This window comes from Hibiscus syriacus, unplaced genomic scaffold (assembly GCF_006381635.1).
Source record: "Hibiscus syriacus cultivar Baekdansim isolate YM2019G1 unplaced genomic scaffold, ASM638163v2 tig00110833_pilon, whole genome shotgun sequence".
NCBI lineage: Eukaryota > Viridiplantae > Streptophyta > Magnoliopsida > Malvales > Malvaceae > Hibiscus > Hibiscus syriacus.
Genome location: NW_024062884.1, coordinates 1,817,889 through 1,840,287, shown reverse-complemented (window position 1 = coordinate 1,840,287; position 22,399 = coordinate 1,817,889). Strand labels below are relative to the sequence as shown.

Sequence of the window (22,399 nt, the reverse complement as noted above, 5' to 3'; positions counted from 1 at the left end):
TAAATGCACCATGTATATGTTTCCTATTATATGACCAACAAGCATAATCCGATTAGATGCAATGTCAATGACTTTACAACCATTAATTTCAAATAAGACATTGAATCCTTTATCGCATAATTGACTAATACTCAATAGATTATGCTTTAATCCATTCACATATAAAACATTTTAATTGTATGAAGATGTATTACCTATTGTACCAATACCTTCAATGTGACCTTTTGAATTGTCTCCAAAAGTCACTTCTCCTCTATTTTTGGCGTTAAGCTCAATGAACCGGCTTTTGTCTCCAGTCATGTGTCTTGAGCATCCACTATCAAGGTACCATGAATTTGAATTTGTTTCTCGTGCCTTGTAGCAATGCTCCTTTCCCTACAAACATAGATTAATTTTTTATTTTTGGTACCCAAATTCTTTTGGGTCCATATTCTTTAGTTTCCAAAATCCTAGTCCCTTAGGTATCCATTTGTGTAGGATATTTTATCTTTAGTAGTAATGAGTTCTTTAGGAACCCACATACTTCTAACGATTTTTCCATTAGAGGTTCTTTGGGGACCTCTATGATTGTAGTTTCTAAAACTTTTTCTAACAAAGTTGGATTTTGAATTTCCACCTTTTTCAAATGTTTTGTTCCAACTTTATCAAAAGAAGTTTTAAGATCATCAATTTTCTTTTGATGATCATCATTGATCTTTGAAAGTAAATTTTGCAAATCTAAATTTTTCTTTTCAAACTCTTCTAGTTTGATTTGCAAATCTTTGATTTTACTTTCAAGATCGTTGTTGGTTTTGGATATGAGTTTGTTTTCATTTTTCAAATTTGAAACATCATTTTTATATTTTAAAAATAATTTCTCATAATCCGAAGCCAACCCATTATATTCCTCTAATAACTCATCATAGGATAAATCATCAAAATCGGATGAGTTAGAGGTTACATTAGAATCTTCCCCAAATGTCATCAAGCACAAGTTAGCAATTTTTTGTTCCTCTTAATCGTAACTTTCTTCATCGCTCCATGTAGCCACATGAGCCCTGTGCTTATTCTTTGATTGACCATTTTTCTTCAATTGTGGGCAATCATATTTGACATGCCCTGGCTTTTTGCATTTGTAGCAAATGATTGGGTCCTTCTCTTTCTGTTTATTTTTGAGGCCTTCATTTCGTTTGAATTTTCTTCCTCGATAAGGTCTCATCATTTTTCTGAACCGTTTTGGCAAACAATGTCATTCTCGTCATCGTCATCGTCATTCGAATCACTCTCATCTTTTGTGGATTTGAGAGCAACTCCAATGTTTTCTTCTTCTCATTCTCCTTTGGTGTCTCGTCAATCTTGTCGAGGTCCACCTCATCTTCGAGCATCATTCATGAGTGAGGAGTGACCCAATTAGCTCTTCAAGAGTTAAGGACGTTAAGTCCTTAGACTCGATGATTGCCGCCTTCTTTGATTACCACGATTTTGGGAGGAAGTAGACTAACTTCCTCACAAGCTTTTCATTTGAAAAGATCTCTCCATATGATTTGAGACCATTGAAAATCGTTGAAAATCTATCCGTCATAGCTTTGATATCTTCATTGGTTTCATCCTGAAATTTCATAGCTATGCGTTAGAATACTAATTTTAGATTTCTTTACCTCATCGGTACCTTCATGAGTGACTTAAAGTTTGTCCCATATTTCTTTGGCGGTTGTACACGATAAAACTCTTCCGTATTCATCTGGTCCAAGAGCACAAAAAATGATATGGATGGCTTTGGAGTTGAGCTGGAACATTCTTGTCTCTCCTTCACTCCACAACCTTGGATGAGTGAGAGGTTTGATGTATCATTCTTCTACAGCATTCCATGCTCCCATGTCACTTGCTTGAATGAAGTACATCATTCTATTCTTCCAATAGGTATAGTTAGCTCTATTGAAGAAAGGAGGCTTGTTGACAGGCATCGAATCGAGACCGGAGTCGAAGTTTGAAGCGGAGGCCATTGATGACTTTGATTATCGATATAACTCTTCCCGAATCGACTCAAGAGGCGATTAAACCTTTTAATGAGTTAGGCTCTGATGCCAATTGTTGAGTTAATCGATTGACTGAATCAGCCAAGAGGGGGTGAATTGGCAATAAAAATTTTTGTGGAAGCTTTTGCAGAAAATTGAAAGAAATTGCACAGCGATTTAGAGTGGTTCGACTTTATCAACCAAAGTCTACGTCCACTACCTTAGCTATCCACACTAAGGATTTTCAAACAAATTCACTAATTTGTTCTTTCTTTTTAGGCCAAAGAGATAACCTTACAACTCCCTCAAGAATACACCCCAATTCTTAAGAACACTCTTTTCTCAAAGAGAAATACAAATTTGCAAACTTACAAGAAAAACCTCACAAGGAAAATATGTTTGCACAATTCTAGAACAAAGAAAGAACACTCCAGAATAAATACAATTGAGCACAATAAGTGTTCTTGAAAGCAAAATGAATATTGAATGAAAAATAGGCTTGAAATGCTCAAACTTGAGGTTTGATGCTTTCTCTTTGATTCTCTCTTGATTCTAATTGCTTGATGTTTCTTATTATTGATCAATGGCTTCTAAGCTTGCTTAAATACACCTTGAATCACTTCTGAACGTTGGGGATGATTAGAGAAAATAATATAGCCGTTTTAGTGTGAAAACAATTAATAAAACAGTTTGGAGCGTGGGGGAATCGGTACTCCCTATGGGGAATCGGTTCTCTAAGTGTAAAATTCAAATATTTCGACCGTTATACAAGGGGGGAATCGGTACCCCCTTGGGGGGGAATCGGTTCCCTCTGAGCAATCTGGAATTTTTGGCTTTAAATTGGTTCGAAATACTTTGTATAATCATTTTGAAATTGTTTTAAGTTTAAAACTTAATTTTACACTTTGAGTAAGGATTAAAAATGATCTTTGAAAGATTTGGAGTAATGTTTTGATATTCGAATAATTCTATCGAATATACTTAGAAAAATCATTTGGAAAATCTTAAAATTCATTTAACTTTATTTGTTATATCGAAATATCAAAATGTTTTCAACATATGAGATGTCACATTAACTTTTTAAAACAAATTCCTTACAAAATAACAAAACATTTTAACTCATATTAAGAAAATATGATAATATATTATTGAATTATGCTCCTTCTAACCAATTTAAGAAAAAATATACATTTTATTAGCAGAAAAATAAGGTGCTACAGTGCTACAGTGCATCGATACATTGCTACAGTGATTTTCGTAAATTATACATAACGCTCGTAAAAATTTAACCGTTACTTTCTTTGCATTTATACTTATATAAAATACGTTTAAAATATTACAAAACTCGATCAGAGCATAAACACTTAATTTACTGACTTTGTTTACATGCCAACCTATTTTCACATAATAATACATACGATTTAATCTACTTCTGATCTGACCTTCAAGTAGAGATATGTTGTTCTGCTGAGCTTATAATAGATCTCTATACTTTTCGATACCTACGTATAAAAACTTACACGCTAAGTTATAGACTTAGTGAAGCATAAACATAATAATAATGCATTTCTCATAAATATAAACATTCAATCTATGAATTCAATCGTGTCGCATATAATTCAGTATACATGATAACATATGATAATGCAAGTACTTTTAATACCTTTTTATCGTATAAGTATATATACCGAACATTTCTATACATACCATGGAACACATATACTATTTCACAACAAAACATACATAGTAATAAATTAATTGATTTATTTACTCTTTGTAAAGACCATGTATTAGCCCATGTATACTTTTGAGAACTTAAGGTATGTGAGTACATTGAGGTTGTGCACCACTATGCTGTCACCACAGCTCGTATAAATGTCCCGAAGGACCAGTCCATAGATTCCGAAGAACCTAGGTAATTAGTCCATATGTCCCGAAGAACATAGGTAAACAGTCCATATATCCCGAAAAACATAGGTAAACCCTCAACCCTTGGCATGCCAACTATACCCCTAGCTCTCATATCACATAACATGGGCATTGTAATTTATAACAATTCACATCACTTATTCATATCATTTCCTTTCTGTCACGTACCACATGTACGTGTAATCATTGATCTTATAATCACATATTTCTTTTCTTCTGTCACATACCATATATATGTGTAAACATTTATTTCATATCATATAACATATAATCCATATTTCATATTCATGTAAGCATGTATATCATGTAAAATTTTCATATAGTCACTTAGCTTATTTCATTTCACATTGGTCAATGTCTCATAGCATATATCACACATGTATATAATCATGTAACATATATAATAACCTATATCTATTTCATGTATTCATGCATGTAACACCCCCAACCCGTATCCAACCCGGATACGAGTCAGAGATATTACATTGACTTTTAAAACACAACTCATTACAAATAATAGTAAAATACTTGAACTTATATTACGAAAAATACAATAATATATATATGGTAATATAAGTTTACCAAAATATTCAGAGCATACACAACTTAACTCTTTAATTACATGCCAACATCCATTTTCATAACAAAATGACCTACTGATTAAGTTGCTTCTGATCTGATAGTTGCAGGAGTAATGTTGTCCAGCTACTTAACCTCGATCGTCTATTTTATCAGATCCTACGTGTGAAACACTCACACGCTAAGTCATCGACTTAGTGAGGCAATATAATAATAATATCAATAAATATAAAGTAATTGCCAAAATGAGATGGGTTGCAATAATAAGATGTATGTAAACAATGCAATAACCAAAACCATGTTTCTTACACATATACTTATCAAATTCACATTCATAAGTTCGCCTTAGTAAGTTCATTAGCCCATGGTACCATACAGAGAACCTAAGGTATGTGAGTATTGTGAGGTTGTGCACTATGCTGTCACCACAGCTCATATAATTGCACCTAAGTGCCACGTAGAATTACACCGGAGTGCCGCGTAGAATTGCACCGTAGTGACATATAATAATGTCCATAAGGACCACATATCATTCCTTAAGAATCATATACATATGCCAAGGATCAAGTTTGTGTCTCACCAGACCTCACACATGTTCCAAAGAATACATATATATCCCGAAGGACCACATATCATTCCTTAAGAATCATATATATATACCAAGGATCAAGTATGTGTCTCACCAGACCTCACACATGTTCCAAAGAATACATATATGTCCCGAATGACCACATAGACCCTCTATCCTTGGCATGCCAACTATACATATAGTTCTCATTTACATAACATGGGCTTTCACAATTTATCTAATTTATATCACGTAGACATATTATTTTCATACATTTATGATATAACTCATATAACTTTTTCTTTCATATTCATGTCCCATAATGCATATGGTATGGATTCATGTCATATATCATCATATGAACTACGATCGTGTATCAAAATATTGAATCTAGACTTATCACAAGTCTAGAACTGAATAAAATACATATTCATGCTATGCATATGCACTCACCTAGATTTCTTTGTCTTTCCATCGATTGATCATACTTGTCGATGATTCTGGAACTCGATTAGGCTCAATATCTACATAAGCAAAATTTTCAAGATGATTATCAGATGCCTAAGTCTTGAAATTAACCTCTAATAGCCTACCAATTTAAGGGATTTATAGTTTAGTCTCTCTTCTTTCTTTTCTTTCTTTTCTTATTATGGGGGAATCGGTTCCCCCTGGGGGTATCGATTCTCCTCTAGCATTCTGGAAATTCATATTCGTTTGAGGGGGGATCGATTCCCCTTGAATGGGTACCGATTCCCCTAGCCCAGAAATCCCATTTTGAGCTCGAAAATCACCTTATTTCAGCTCAAACCTTCCTATTTCACTTCCTTTAATATTCCTAACTTTAATACACATACTTAAACTTATTTCTACTCCATAATCACTTCTTTAACTCCAAATCTAGTCATTCCTATATAATTGCAAAAAATTATACTAGTTTTGCAACATGTTCAAATTCCTATTCTAACACTTCCTATCCCTTAATTAACTTGATGACAAGTCAAATCTCACTTCCAATTCTTATTATGAACTCTAATCTAAGATTTCACTTTTCTACTTCCTTTCTTTAATTCTTCATATACTTCTCATCTTAAGGTTTTAAAACAATTTAAACTTCCTTTAAGCTTAACTATTGCCTAATGGTCATGAATCAATCATAAATTCATCAAGAATTTCACTAACAAGAGAATCTTACCTTAGCTTGGGTCTCACGTATGAAGAAGAAGAAAGAAGAAGAGGACTCTGGAAGCTTGTTTTTAATTTCCTATACTTCCACGTGGTTAATATAATACTAACCCCAAATAATTATATTGCTATAAAAAAGACCATTTTATCCTTCTAATCTTCTTTCTTTATAATTCAATCCTACACAAAATAACTCAAATAAGTCATTGAACTTTTCCATCATTCTACTTTAAATCACCAAATGCTGAAAACTTTACAAATTAATCACTAACCCGGCATAGAGGATGTTACAAATCTCCCTCCCTTAAGAAAATTTGTCCTCGAATTTTCAATAAGAAAATATATGGGGATACTGATTCCTCATATCCTCCTCACGCTCCCATGTTGCTTCATCTACTTTGTGATTCTTCTATAAAATTTTAACCAATGGGATAGTCTTATTCCTCAATTGCTTAATCTCATGAGCTAAAATTTGAATCGGTTCTTCCTCATAAGTCAAATCCGGTTGTACCTCGATCTCTTCTGGGTTTACGATATGAGAGGGATCCGATCGATATCTCCGAAGCATTGAGACGTGGAATACATTGTGAATCTTTTCCATTTCTGGTAGTAAAGTCAATTGGTATGCTACGGGTCCCACTCTTTTTACAATCTCATATGGTCCAATAAACTGGGGACTTAACTTTTCTTTCCGACCAAACCTCAACATATTCTTCCATGGAGATACCTTTAAAAACACTTTATCCCCAACTTCAAATTCAATCTCCTTTCTTTTAAGATCGGAATTGGACTTTTGCCGATCAGAGGCCACTTTGAGGTTATGCTGAATATCTCGAACTTTCTGTTCTACATCTTGAATTAAATCCGGACCAAGAACACTTCGATCTTTGAGTTCATACCAATTTAATGGAGTACTACATTTTCTTCCATATAATGCTTCATATGGGGCCATCTTTATACTAGACTGATAACTATTGTTGTAAGCTAACTCTGCCAGCGGTAAATACTTTTCCCATGATCCTTTGAATTCCATTACGCATGCTCTCAACATATCTTACAATATCTGAATAGTTCTCTCTGATTTCTATTCAGTTTGAGGATGAAGTACTAAAGTTTAAACGAGTCCCCAACGCTCCGTGCAAAGATTTCCAGAATCTAGAAGTGAATCGAGGGTCTCGATCAGAGACTATGGAAACAGGCACTCCATGCAATCTAATAATATCTCTAATATACATCTCTGTATATTTTTCCATAAAAAAATCTGTTTTAACCGGAAGGAAATGCGTTGACTTAGTTAATCGATCAACAATTACCTAGATTGATTCTCTTTTGTTCGGAGTCAAAGGTAACCCCGAAACAAAATCCATCATAACATTTTCCCATTTTCATTGAGGAATGACAAGCGGTTGCAATAATCCTGACGGAACTTGATGCTCAGCTTTGACTTGTTGACATATCAAACATTTAGACACAAATTCGGTGATGTTTCGTTTCATCCCTGACCACCAAAATCGATCCTTCAAATCCATATACATCTTGGTTCCACCCGGGTGCATCGTTAACGGACTGCAATGAGCCTCTGTTAACATTTCTTTCTTCAAGTCGTCATTGTCGGGTATTACAATTCTTCCTTTATAATATAGATTTCCATCTGACTTAACCTCAAATTCTTTAATCTCTTTGCTCTTTACTTGCTCAATTCTTTGCAAACACGTTTCATCTTTACTTTGCAATTCTCCTATTCGTTTTAACCATGTTGGTTTAAGGGTTAACTCTGCACAAAGACCACCGTCTCCCGTTAAAGATAATCTTGCATCCATAGCTCATAAAGTTGCAAACGTCTTTCTACTCAAAGCATCTACTACCGCGTTAGCCTTTCCGGGATGATAGTCAATTATCACATCATAATCTTTTAAGAACTCTACCCATCTACGTTGCCACAAATTCAACTCTTTTTGAGTCATCAGGTACTTCAGGCTCTTATGATCCGTATATAAGTAACAACGCTCCCCATAAAGATAATAACGCCAAATCCTGAGAGCGAATACTACAGCAGCCATTTCTAAATCATGAGTGGGGTAATTCTTTTCATGTGGTTTCAACTGTCTCGATGTATATGCTACCACATTCCCTTCTTGTATTAATACACACCCCAACCCGTTATGGTATGCGTCACTGTATACTACAAAATTCTTGCCAGATTCCGGTTGAACCAATATCGGAGTTTCCGTCAGAATTCTCTTTAAAGCTTCAAAACTTTCTTGACATTCAGAAGTCCAAAAGAACGGTACATTCTTTCTCATCATCTTTGTTAAAGGCAGCACTATCATTGAAAAATTCTTAACGAATCTTCGATAATAACCGGCAAGTCCAAGGAAACTCCGAACTTCATATATATTCTTTGGAGCTTCCCAGTCCATTATAGCTTTAACCTTCTGAGGGTCTACTCTAATCCCAACTGCCGAGATCACATGCCCCAAGAAAGTTACTTCGTTTAGCCAAAATTCATATTTGGACAATTTCGCATAGAGATTTTTATCCCTGAGAATTTGTAAAACTAGCCTCATATGTGTGATGTGCTCTTCAATGGACTTCGAGTAAACCAGTATGTCATCAATAAAGACAACAATAAACTGGTACAAATAGGGTTGAAAAATCCTATTCATGAGATCCATGAAAGCAGCTGGTGCATTCGTTACTCCGAATGGCATTACGATGAATTCATAATGACCATATCTCGTTTTGAAAGCCATCTTCGGAATATCTTTCTCCTGAATCTTCAATTGATGATAACCCGAACATAGATCGATCTTCAAAAATATCGAAGCTCCTTTTAGTTGATCAAACAAGTCATCAATGCGCGGAAGGGGATACTTGTTCTTGATGGTCACCTTATTAAGCTGTCGATAATCAATACAGAGACGCATTGATCCATCTTTCTTCTTAACAAATAACAACGGAGCTCCCCAAGGTGACACACTTGGTCGAATAAATCCCTTTCCTAACAACTCTTGCAATTAATTCTTTAACTCTTGCAATTCTTTCGGAGCCATCCGATAAGGTGCCATTGCAATTGGAGTGGTTCCTGCATTACTTCAATTTGAAATTATACCTCTCTATCTGGAGGTAATCCTGGCAACTCAGCCGGGAAAACTTCAGGGAATTCTTGAACTATTGGAATCTCCTCTAGCCCTTTCTCTATAGCTCTTAAATCTATCACATTTGCAAGAAATCCTTGACATCCCTGTAGCAATAGCTTCTTAGCTGACATTACTGACATTACATTTGCTAAGGGATTAAACTTTTCACTGCTCACACTTATCTCTGTTCCTCCTGGACTTTTCAGGGTTACATTTTTCAATCTGCAATTAACATCTCCATAGTAACGGAACAACCAATCCATTCCCAGAATCACTTCAAACTCATCAAAGGGTAATTCCATCAGATTAGCAGGGAATTCAATTCCCTGAACCTTTATGGGACACCCCTTACAGACTTTATACACCCGAGCACTATGGCCTAACGGAGTTGTTACTATAATCTCATTACTCGTAGCTTCTAAGGGAATCCTCAATTCCTTTACTAACTTACTTGTAATATAAGAATAATTAGAACCCGGATCAATTAGTACCAATACTAATTTATCGTACATCTGAAAAGTACCTGCTATAATATCAGGGTCATCACGGTCTTCACTTGTCTTTAGATTGTACACCCGTGCGATTGATCGAACTTCAGGTTGAGCAGAGAATTCAGACGGGTTCCTTCATCTGCCTATTCCTTGTCCTCTTTGTGAGGAAGAACCAACTCTTTCAGATGGTGTAGGCTCACCAACAATCAATGGACAATCCCAGATAAAATGTCCGGCATCTCCACATCGAAAACAAGTCCTAGCAGCCATCCAACAAGCCCCAGAATGGTTTTTTCCACAGTGCTGACACTGTCTCGCTTGACTTGGAGTAGATCTCCCAACACCAGATCCCACTGACTGCGTCTGTCTAGGTCTTGCCTGACTTGCTCCCCTAGCAGATGATGCAACTGATTCTGATCTAGCTTGTGATCGAAATCCTGAGTCTCTTCCCCTTTTTGATATTACTGAGCTAGAAGAAGCACCCGTTCTCTTTGATGTCCGAACTCTAAAATCCCCGAATCTCTCATTCTGAGCTCTTTCATGAGCCTTGGCACGATTGATCACCTCTTGGAACGAGGACAAATTCAATACTATCAGCATTTCTTTCAATCTAGGGCGTAAACCCTCCACAAACCATTCACAAGCCTCTTTTTCAGTAGGCACAAGCTCGGATGCAAACCTACTCAACTTGTTAAACTCACATTCATACTCATATACAGAGCGGTTCATATGTTTCAAATTCAAAAACTCCTGCTTCATCTGTCGAATAAATTGATCTCTAATGTACTTGTTTTTAAATTCATCTAAGAATAAAGACCAAATCAATTGGTCACTGGGCATCCTCATGGTAACGTTCGTCCACCATATTCTCGCCTGACCCCTCAACAACGAGACAGCTAACTTCTCCACTTCAGAATATTGGAGACCATCCAACATGATTTTTAAATCATTTAACCAAAGATCTGCCGTAACCGGACCTTCTTCGGTTTCTCCCTTAAATTCGGGAGCTCCTAAACCTCTCAACTCTTTTGCTACATTCATCCTTTGAGTTGGTGGAGCAAGAGGTTGAAGATGCGTTAGAATAGTGTATAACGTTCTGAAGAACATATCTTGATCTTGAACAGGCACTCCTTGAGATGCATGTTCTTCACCTTGCCTGGCCAGGGCAGGTGAATTACTGCTTTCAGCAGGCCTATCTTCTCCCGCTTCACTTCGGGAGCTATTATGTCCGGACATCTAATAAGAATAAACACATTGTTCTATTAGCAAAATAGCATACTCATACTATACCAGATCATAAGTTCTCACTATTTGTTGGCATGTATTCCATTTAAAGACTCTATAGACTTTGGTTTATGCCTATAATCGGCTAAACCATAGCTCTGATACCATTAAATGTAACACCCCCAACCCGTATCCAACCCGGATACGAGTCAGAGATATTACATTGACTTTTAAAACACAACTCATTACAAATAATAGTAAAATACTTGAACTTATATTACGAAAAATACAATAATATACATATGGTAATATAAGTTTACCAAAATATTTAGAGCATACACAACTTAACTCTTTAATTACATGCCAACATCTATTTTCATAACAAAATGACCTACTGATTAAGTTACTTCTGATCTGATAGTTGCAGGAGTAATGTTATCCAGCTGCTTAACCTTGATCGTCTACTTTATTGGATCCTACGTGTGAAACACTCACACGCTAAGTCATCGACTCAATGAGGCAATATAATAATAATATCAATAAATATAAAGTAATTGCCAAAATGAGATGGGTTGTAATAATAAGATGTATGTAAACAATGCAATAACCAAAACCATGTTTCTTACACATATATTTATCAAATTCACATTCATAAGTTCGCCTTAGTAAGTTCATTAGCCCATGGTACCATACAGAGAACCTAAGGTATGTGAGTATTGTGAGGTTGTGCACTATGATGTCACCACAGCTCATATAATTGCACCTAAGTGCCACGTAGAATTACACCGGAGTGCCGCGTAGAATTGCACCGGAGTGCCGCGTAGAATTGCACCGTAGTGCCATATAATAATGTCCATAAGGACCACATATCATTCCTTAAGAATCATATACATATGCCAAGGATCAAGTATGTGTCTCACCAGACTTCACACATGTTCCAAAGAATATATATATGTCCCGAAGGACCACATATCATTCCTTAAGAATCATATACATATACCAAGGATCAAGTATGTGTCTCACCAGACCTCACACATGTTCCAAAGAATACATATATGTCCCGAATGACCACATAGACCCTCTACCCTTGGCATGCCAACTATACCTATAGTTCTCATTTACATAACATGGGCTTTCACAATTTATCTAATTTATATCACGTAGACATATTATTTCCATACCTTTATCATATAATTTATATAACATTTTCTTTCATATTCATGTCCCATAATGCATATGGTATGGATTCATGTCATATATCATCATATGAACTACGATCATGTATCAAACTATTGAATCTAGACTTATCACAAGTCTAGAACTGAATAAAATACATATTCATGCTATGCATATGCACTCACCTAGATTTCTTTGTCTTTCCCTCGATTGATCCTACTTGTCGATGATTCCGGAACTCGATTAGGCTCAATATCTACATAAGAAAAATTTTCAAGATGATTATCAGATGCCTAAGTCTTGAAATTAACCTCTAATAGCCTACCAATTTAAGGGATTTATAGTTTAGTCTCTCTTCTTTTTTCTTTTTTTTTATTATGGGGGAATCGGTTCCCCCTGGGGGTATCGATTCCCCTCTAGCATTCTGGAAATTCATATTCGTTTGAGGGGGGATCGATTCCCCTTGAATGGATACCGATTCCCCTAGCCCAGAAATCCCATTTTGAGCTCGAAAATCACCTTATTTCAGCTCAAACCTTCCTATTTCACTTCCTTTAATATTCCTAACTTTAATACACATACTTAAACTTATTTCTACTCCATAATCACTACTTTAACTCCAAATCTAGTCATTCCTATGTAATTGCAAAAATTATACTAGTTTTGCAACATGTTCAAATTCCTATTCTAACACTTCCTATCCCTTAATTAACTTGATGACAAGTCAAATCTCACTTCTAATTCTTATTATGAACTCTAATCTAAGATTTCACTTTTATACTTCATTTCTTTAATTCTTCATATACTTCTCATCTTGAGGTTTTAAAACAATTTAAACTTCCTTTAAGCTTAACTATTGCCTAATGGTCATGAATCAACCATAAATTCATCAAGAATTTCACTAACAAGAGAATCTTACCTTAGCTTGGGTCTCACGTATGAAGAAGAATAAAGAAGAAGAGGACTCTGGAAGCTTGTTTTTAATTTCCTATACTTCCACGTGGTTAATATAATACTAACCCCAAATAATTATATTGCTATAAAAAAGACCATTTTATCCTTCTAATCTTCCTTCTTTATAATTCAATCCTACACAAAATAACTCAAATAAGTCATTGAACTTTTCCATCATTCTACTTTAAATCACCAAATGCTGAAACTTTACAAATTAATCACTAACCCTGCATGGAGGATGTTACAATGCACATATCAGAATCATAAATCAAATAACATTTTAGGAGTCACTTCTTACCATAGTAACTCCAATACTGGCTCATCGCAAGCCAATGTTCGTTCAATAACATAAGTACAATTAAAATTGCACTCACCTTAGCCTTGTTTGCTTTGATTCAATCCTAAATCTTCGATTGTTCCTTAACTTGTTTAGGCTCAATTTCTACATAAGCATAATTTCCGAGACGATTATCAGAAGTCTAAACCTTATACTTGATGTTAATAACTCAGGATAATTTAATAAACCAAATCTCAGCTTTTCCTTTAGGAGTGTATCGATGCACTATGGGTGGATCGGTACACAAAATAGCTTCGAAATATCCATGCATCGATGCACCCCTTAATGCATCGATGCACCTACCCAGAAATCACTGTTTATTGCACGAAAATTCACTCTTTCAACTTCAATTCTTCAAGTTTCATTCCCTTTCATATTCTTAACTCAAATATACATGTTTAAACTCATTTATATCTATTTATTTCATCTTAAACCTCAAAATTCTATTCTCCTTATAGAAATCAATAATCATACTAAATTTTCCATGTTATCCAAACTTAATTCTAACACTTCTATCTTCTTATTCTCATAGATGACAAGTCAAATTTATCCTCCAAATTCATTTAAACCTTCTTATTCAAAATTTCACTTAGAAACTCATTTTCTTTAATCTATCATAACTCCTTTATCTTTTGATTTTAAGATAACTTAAGCTTTCTTTAAGCTTAGTTATCATCTAAGGATCAAAACCCATGCTTAAAATCAACAAACAATCAAGAAATTAGAGAACTCACCTTTGCTTTGAGTTTTCACGTGGAGAAGAGAAGAAGATGAAGAAGAGAATTGCTTTGAAGCTTATCTCTTCAATCATTTTCCACATGGGTATTATAATACCCATTAATTATTATTTAATTATTTTCCTTGATCAATTACTCATTTGCCCTTTGATTCCTTTAATATTTACTAACAACTTTCAGGAAATATCTCCACATAAATCATTAAACTATTCAACTATTCTACTTTAATCACCATATTCTGAAATTTTTACAATTTAGTCATTAACTCGTAGTTTGAGATGTTACACTTAAGAATGAACTATAAACACTCTAGGGTACTACAACCAAAACCTCTCTAAAACCCCACCATGGTCACCATAGCTAAAGCTTGAGATGACCGATTTGAAATGGAGCTCTAGATGAGGAGATTGTAGTTCTTACCTTCACAAATCCGGGCTAAGGCTGCTAAGCAATAAAGTTACCATCTTTGCGAGATTTGGAGAGGGAGAAGAAGAAAAGAAAATTTGAAGAATAAGACAAGGGAATGACTTTCTCTGCAACATATGCATCTTAAATGGAGATCAACCTTTTTTAAACAATGAGTAAATTACTCCCTTGGTCATCCTTAGTTTGCCCATAAATCAAACACCCTTTTAAACATCTTTTGGGCTCAACCCAAACTTAATTCCATGTCATACTTAACCCAAATGCTACCTAAGGGCTTATTACACTACTCTGAGCCCAACGGATTCACTCGAAACCACTAACATGATTTTAGGGTGTTACAACATATTTATCTTATATGATAAAATAATAATTTAAAAAATAATTGAAACAAATACTATTTTAAGTTTAATTTTCTTAAAAATGATATTCAATAAAAATCCAAATTTCTTTGCCTATATAACACAAAACAAATAGGGTCCAAATATAAAAATGGTCATTTAATTATAGAGCGCTACTTTATTAAGTTCAATGACTATTAAAAGTTATAAAATGATCTTTCGACTATATGAAGTTATTTTGTTGAATCATTCGACTATTAAAAGTTACAAAATGGTGACCAGATTATTTATATGTTTCAAACTCATCATTTTTCGTTAAAAAAATTGATGACATTCTGAGTTGGATGTTAATATGTTAGCTAAGATAAGATAGTCGTTTGAGATTTTGGGACCAAACTTTATCATATCACAGTTAACATGTTAATATCTAGCTTAGACTTAGACTACCTTCAATTTTTAACAGAAACAGTCAAGTTTGGAATATATGAATACTCAAGTGATCATTTTATAACTTTTAATAATCAGGGACTCAACAAAATAATGTCCTATAGTCAATAGATTATTTCATAACTTTTACTAATCGAGTGACTTAACAAAGTAGCGTTTATAGTCAGGGAACATTCATGTATTATACCCAACAAATAAATACTTAACCTAATGCACATAAATATACAAATTGCACAAAATAGTAATTTTCTCAAAGAAAAATCTTTCTTTTCTTAATACATTTTGGGTAAATTTTGCGTTTAGTATCTGAACTATCACTTTGTCCATTTTAATACCAAAATTTATTTTTTTCAAAACTATTCCTAAAATTTAGTTTTTGTTTCATTTTAGTACACTATTTAAATTTAACGATAAGTTTTGAAAAAATTGAAAGTTTAGGTACTAAAACGGGCCAAAACTGATAGTTTAGGTACTAAACACATTAATTTTTTCACGACGGGTACTAAAATGAAATAAAAACTAAACATTAAACATGCTTTTGAATAATTAAAAGCTTAGATACCAAAACGGATTAAAATTGATAGTTTAGATACTAAATACATAGTTTACCATATTTGTTTCTTAACTTTCTCTAAACTTTATATATATATATATATATATATATATTTCAAGATTAAAGCAAGGGAAGAGCGAGTGACAAAAGTTGCCCAGAAAAAGAAACAATCAGAATAACCAGCTAATAATATAAGCAAATGAGCATAACTCTACCAATGAAGCTGTTGTTGCCTTCAACAACCCCTACCGGATTCCCATATTCTTATTGCTCTTCTTTTTTCTCTTCCGCAAACCCTAATTTTAGTTTCTCCTCTTCTTCCCATCACTTGTGTACCTTCCGAAGAAACCCGCATTTTCTCTCCAAGAAAAAGGTATTCTCAATTAAGTTTTTCTCTTTTCAAGCTCTTCCTTCTGTTTCGTTAGGTTTTTTTTAATAAGAATAATAACTTGTTTTTGAATTTGGGGTTTTCAGTTTTCTGATTGCTTTTTTGTCTTGAAATTGTTTATGATGAAATGGCTGAATTATGAATCTATGGAGCCATTTATATAATTTCTTATGTATAGGGAGAATAACCTAAAAATGTCATTTTGATTGTTTATTCCCTCAAAAAGTTGTTGAAAATGGGGAGAATGTAGCATTGTCTGTGTGAGAATAGCTACATGTTCCTGTGAGAAAAAAAGAAATTAACACTTAGGTTATATCAGGATCTGCAACCTGAATGGGAATTGTAGATGGATGTGATTTGGCTTATCTCTGTCACTGACAGGGATGGTGCAGAAACTTATGTCTGGGTGTGCAAACTTAAAAGTTGTATACAAAAATTTAGGAGGTGCGGAGCTATAAAATTTTAGGGCTGTTAGATAATCAATAGAAAGTACAAAGAAAAAATATAAAATATAAGGGAATTTGAAAATTCTAGAGGGTGCGACCGCATCCATCGGTCCATCCCTGGTTACTGATGTAGATATTGTTGTAGTGTTGGATAGGGAATTATAAGGGTGTTCAATGAAGGTAGTACTCTTTAGATATGCTGTTTCGTTTTTAACTTCAACACATGCTTATATATGATGTATGAATACATAGCTATTAATATGGCGATCTAGTAAGTTAAAAATATTTTAATAAAAAAATGTATGTTTCATATTGGAGAAAAATCATATGCTGTTCTGGTTACCATTGGTGAGCAGGAGAAATTGCACCTCAAACCAAAATGAAGGGTGGTGAAAGGGGTCAGTTGATTTGTTCTTACGATCTTGTACTGGTTCTATTGATTATGACATCTTCATTTCTGTTCCACTCCAAATGTTTTAGTAGCTATTGGAAGCTGATGTCTTTAGGTTGTTTGTAGTGTGGGTGAGAGGACGATAAATTTTGAAAAAGTAAACAGTGGAGTGCATTCTTTCTGTGGAAAGAGAGAAAGAGAGAGAGAGAGAATGTTCTGTCAGACTGTCAGCAATTCTATTGTTGATTATTGGCAGGGCTACTTTCTTATCTGATTATTGCCTTTGAACTCCAAAATTTTAATAGAAATGCTTGTGTAATCCTGGGTGTAGTTTGTCAGCAATTTTTAATTTGCATGAAATAGGATATTTCCAAGGCATCGGTTTTGCATAATGTGTTTCATTAAGATCCCTTATTAAGTTATTGACGAGTAAAACGACACTCTAATTTGTTTATGCAAATACCCCTTGAGGTTCTTGCTTGTTAAAGTTAATTTTTGAGTTGCTTGGGCAAGAAAGGTTTGCACTCTTTATGAATTTGTTTAGTTGATTCTATAACTTTGTAAAATTTGCATCTAATTAATCAATCTTCCTGTATCTGTTATGTTATTATTATCTGGTGACAACAATCTAACCCACATCACATGGAGGGTAAAATAAAGGGGGTTTTTTACGCGGCCTCATCTTCTATAAAAAAAAACAATCTAACCCACATCACATTCTTTTTTGACAATTTTTTAAGTTTACGATAACAGTATTCAATCCCAGTTGTTGAATATGTTTAAATTGTATGATCTGCTGTGTGTAGATGAATCTCTTTCTATTCTTATATTTTGATTGAAGGATACTCAATTTTCAATATGTCTGAAAATTATAGTCTTTCTTGGTTGATCACCACTCTTTGTGGGCAGTTAGTTTTCACTAATGATTTACTGTCAGGGATTCTGTTTTTATTTACTGGTTTAGTGGCCTTGTGGACATAGTAGAACAGAGCAAGAGGGTGATGGCTATAGATATGACGAGGAGAATGTGGTTTGCTTATATGGTTCTGATGAAGATACTTGGACGCAAATTCCAACACAAGCCCAATCTCTTGTAGAGGGATCAGGGGCAGTTATGGTTTCGGAGATGAAACCAGCTCCTGATGTAGATTATTTGCAGGTATGTGATTTTTATATAGGACAATAGAACTTAAGTTCAATGTTTTTTATTTTTGCGAATGCAGTAAAGAACTGTGCCTGTACAATCAAAGCTCCTACTTTCCATGTAATTTATTGGTTATAACAGATTTTTTTCAAATGCCTTCACTTGTGTATCTTTCTTAGAGCCTTGTTTTATGATACAGCCCTGCAAGAACTTTTGGTAGCTTGTGAAATGAAAGTTTGGGAACATGATAATTTCTTTAACTTAATGTCTTTGGTTTAATTACTACTAAATGAGCAGAGGATATTTGGCCTTCTAATATTGACCTCTAATCATAAATGATATGTAATTCATGTCTTAGCCAATTCTTAATTGCAGTTTGAAAACATTTACTGATTTTTGCATTTTGGAATTTGTTTTGAGTTTGACTGCTAACTTTCTCTATGTGGTCATATATTTTGCAGGAGTTATTGGCAATTCAGCAGCAAGGGCCTAGAGCTATTGGTTTTTTTGGAACACGGAATATGGGATTCATGCACCAAGAGTTTATTGAGATTCTTAGCTATGCATTAGTTATAACTGTGAGTGCCTTGCTTCTAGTTTTTAATTGCCCTTCTATATGTGGCTCAATTATATGAATACTAGCTAAGTTGGTCTACGTCTTCAAGTCTTTTTTTCTCAAAGAAAAAATCTATTTTTCCCCACAAAATTATTTTGACCATGCTGCTAACATGGCTTGCAGAAAAACCATATTTATACATCAGGTGCATCAGGTACTAATGCAGCTGTCATCAGAGGTGCTTTAAGAGCAGAGAAACCAGAGTTGCTTACAGTAATTTTGCCACAGAGCTTGAAGAAACAACCGCCTGAGAGCCAGGAACTGTTGGAAAAGGTAAGAATGTGATAGTAGCGTTTAAGTCATTCTTAGGAAACTTGTCTGTGCTATTGATATGTTACGGCTTCGTCTGATGCTGCTAATTTCCTTGTGTTTTGTTAGATTTGTTTGTTTGAGTAAAAATTGTTGCATTTTATATCCTTAGAAGGAGACTATTGAAAATTGTGACCAGTTTCTTGAAACCTGAGAGGCTGTGCTATTAAACCTCTAGCTATTTTTTATTAAGTTACGTTGAGTGTTACTGATGCAATGCTGCTGGTCAATCACTGGAAGTCATAAATCAAATTGCTGTTGGTTTCATTTGAAAACGGTCTTATACTTGGGTTTTAATTACTTCACACTCAATGTAGGATGTGGCTTATGGTCACAGTTGGTTTCAATTATCTTGTCAGACTGTTTATTCGTAGGCTCGGTAACTTAATGATGACACTGCTTTTGAGTTGAGTACTCTGTAACTTAAGTGTCATTAGTTTCTGAATTTTTTATTAAGAAATTCATTTTTGATCTTGTCTTAGGTGATGGGGCATAAATGCAACACAAAATTTTAAGTTTTTTATATCTCGGATTATATTGCTTTATAGAAGATTGTGACCACCATAGTCCAAGCGCTGGGAGCCATTGGTTGTAATGAAGAGTTTCGTTGCCTATTGCGCGGTTGGATAGTTAAACATTATTAATTGCATTTTTTAAACATGTTTTACCGAAGATCTCAAATTAATTGTGAAGGTGAAACTGAAATTCTATATTTCTGTTTGGGGTGATTTAATGTTTAATTCTCAAATTTTCAGGTCAAAACTGTGATAGAGAAGCCTTATAATGATCATCTACCTCTGCTTGAAGCCAGCAGGTTTGTCATAACTCTGTAGTCTTCTGATAATACTTTCAGCAAACCTCCAGGTGGAATTGATCATTGATTTTAGGTTTCAAGCTAATAGCAATGAGATTGTGATAAGATCTCAATTGAAGCTGATAGGCAGTAAACTCCTGAGATGCTTATTACATAGTTGCATGATAAGGTGGTTGCTAAACAGTACTAACAACCGATTTTCATTCACTTAACTGAGCTTGTTAGCTTTGGCTAGCATTGGAAACTCATAATTCTGCAATTCTAACTTCAATCAATGTGATACAGTAATCTTTATTAAGTTGGTCAGCACTCATTTTCAATTTGGTTAAGTTAGCTTAGTTCCCTATTTAGTTTGATTTTATCCTAGTTAATCTCTATTCATTTTAACTTACGTCAAGCCTGTATATGAAGACAGCTGAGATTTTTTTAAGTGAAATGAACACTAATGAAAAAGTAGAGAATTTGGTGCCATCTTGAGCTAGATTATTATTGATCGGTCATAGATTGCTGTTATACACCTAGATCGGTGCCATAGGATGAAGGGATAGAGAGTGAGAGAGATGAGGCCTCTGGATATGATTTGGACGGAAACGAGGCTTAGAGAAACAATTATCCATAAATTAAAATAGCTGAAACATCATCCTCCATTGTCTTGTACTTAGCAGTAAAAGACTATACATGAAACCTAACATATATATAAAATCACAACCTTTAACATAATGCAAGATAATGAAGTAAACCCATCAGTTATCGAGTCACAAACCTTGCTTGAAGACTATCTAGCTTGTCACATGCACGGTCTTCTGTTGAGCTCATCGTTTTTCTCGTGAACTGGTGAGGCCATCCATGGTAGTTTCTTCCAAGTGGGAATGTTTGTGGATTGGTAGACAAAATTTAATCTTACTTGCAATCTGTGTATGGTAAAATTTTCAGGCTGTGTAATAGGGACATCATTTCTCATGTACAGCAAGTCATTTGCTTTGCCTTCCATGATAGCAAATTGCTGATGGAAACATGCCAAGAAGCGAAGAATCTCCGGAAAATCGTGACTCTCTTTTACCTGGACTGAATCAATGCCCCTTCAAATGTCTATATAAATTGTTTGGAGACAGACCTAGAGAGCTTTTTCCTGTAAATTTTACAAACTGGTTAGCCATTTTCCGGTCTGTAGCATCAACGATGAGAACGGGGGCTCTTTTGCAGCTCCTTTCATTGCTAGTCAAGTGGATTCTTGTTGGTTCATTGGAAGGAAATAATTTTTTGTATGCATTTTGTTGTGCATCAATTGTGAAATGATGTTGGATCTTTGAAAACTTAGGCTTTAACCGTTCAATAGAATTAAACCTAAACAATAAAATAGTGATGAAAGATAACTGGGTGAAAGGAGTCTTAGCAAACACAGGCTTAAACATTTCATTTGATCAAATTGGACATTAAGGTTAATTTCATGACCGATTTAATCACAGCATGTGTGGACCATAATTTTTTTTTTTTTATCAAAATAAGCCTCTAAACTATGCATTTTTTTAATTAAAATTATACCTAACGTTACATTTTGATTTTATTTTAGTCATTCGTCATTAAAAAATTAACAAATTATGGATGTGATATTTCTTTTTTTAATGATATCGTGGCATTACCTTAATGTGACATGTTAATATCACCGTTAGTTTTTAACGACGGGTGACTAAAATGAAACCGAAATATAACATTAGGTATAATTTTGAAAAAAATAGTTATATATCTCAAACAGATCAAACCCTAAAAAACTTTTACTCTATTTTAGTCACCCAGTTATTTTTTAAATCACATCTAATGTTTTATTTTGGTCACCCAATGTTAATAATTTAATAGAATTGTTGGGGAGATTTTTTTTTTCAATGATGACTTTACATTTACTTTATGGATACATCAGCATCATCGTTAATTTTTTAACTGCAGGTGACCAAAATGAAACAAAAACTAGATATTAGTATGATCTTAAAAAACAATAGTTGAATGATTAAATCGAAACAAAAGTGATGGTTGTTTTATTTTTGTTTCATTTTAGTATCTCGTTCAAAATTTAACGTTAAGTACTTAAAGTTTAGGTACTAAAACGGACGAAAACTGATAGTTTAGGTATTGAATGCGCTAATTTTTAATGACAGAGTACTAAAATGAAACAAAAACTTAAAGTTATGCATGAATTTAAAAAAAAATGAAAGTTAGGTACT

At 34.2% G+C, this 22,399-nt stretch overlaps 1 protein-coding gene across 1 annotated transcript; it reads left to right on the top strand.

The window, feature by feature from the left end:
• Positions 1-16,175: 16,175 nt before the first annotated feature.
• LOC120143079 lies at positions 16,176-21,390 on the top strand. Its single transcript, XM_039157498.1, has 6 exons — positions 16,176-16,448; positions 18,265-18,459; positions 18,906-19,022; positions 19,184-19,333; positions 20,125-20,183; positions 21,117-21,390. The coding sequence occupies exons 1-6, from the start codon at positions 16,275-16,277 to the stop codon at positions 21,250-21,252; spliced, it is 831 nt and encodes a 276-aa protein (XP_039013429.1). The 5' UTR covers positions 16,176-16,274; the 3' UTR covers positions 21,253-21,390.
• Positions 21,391-22,399: the final 1,009 nt, after the last annotated feature.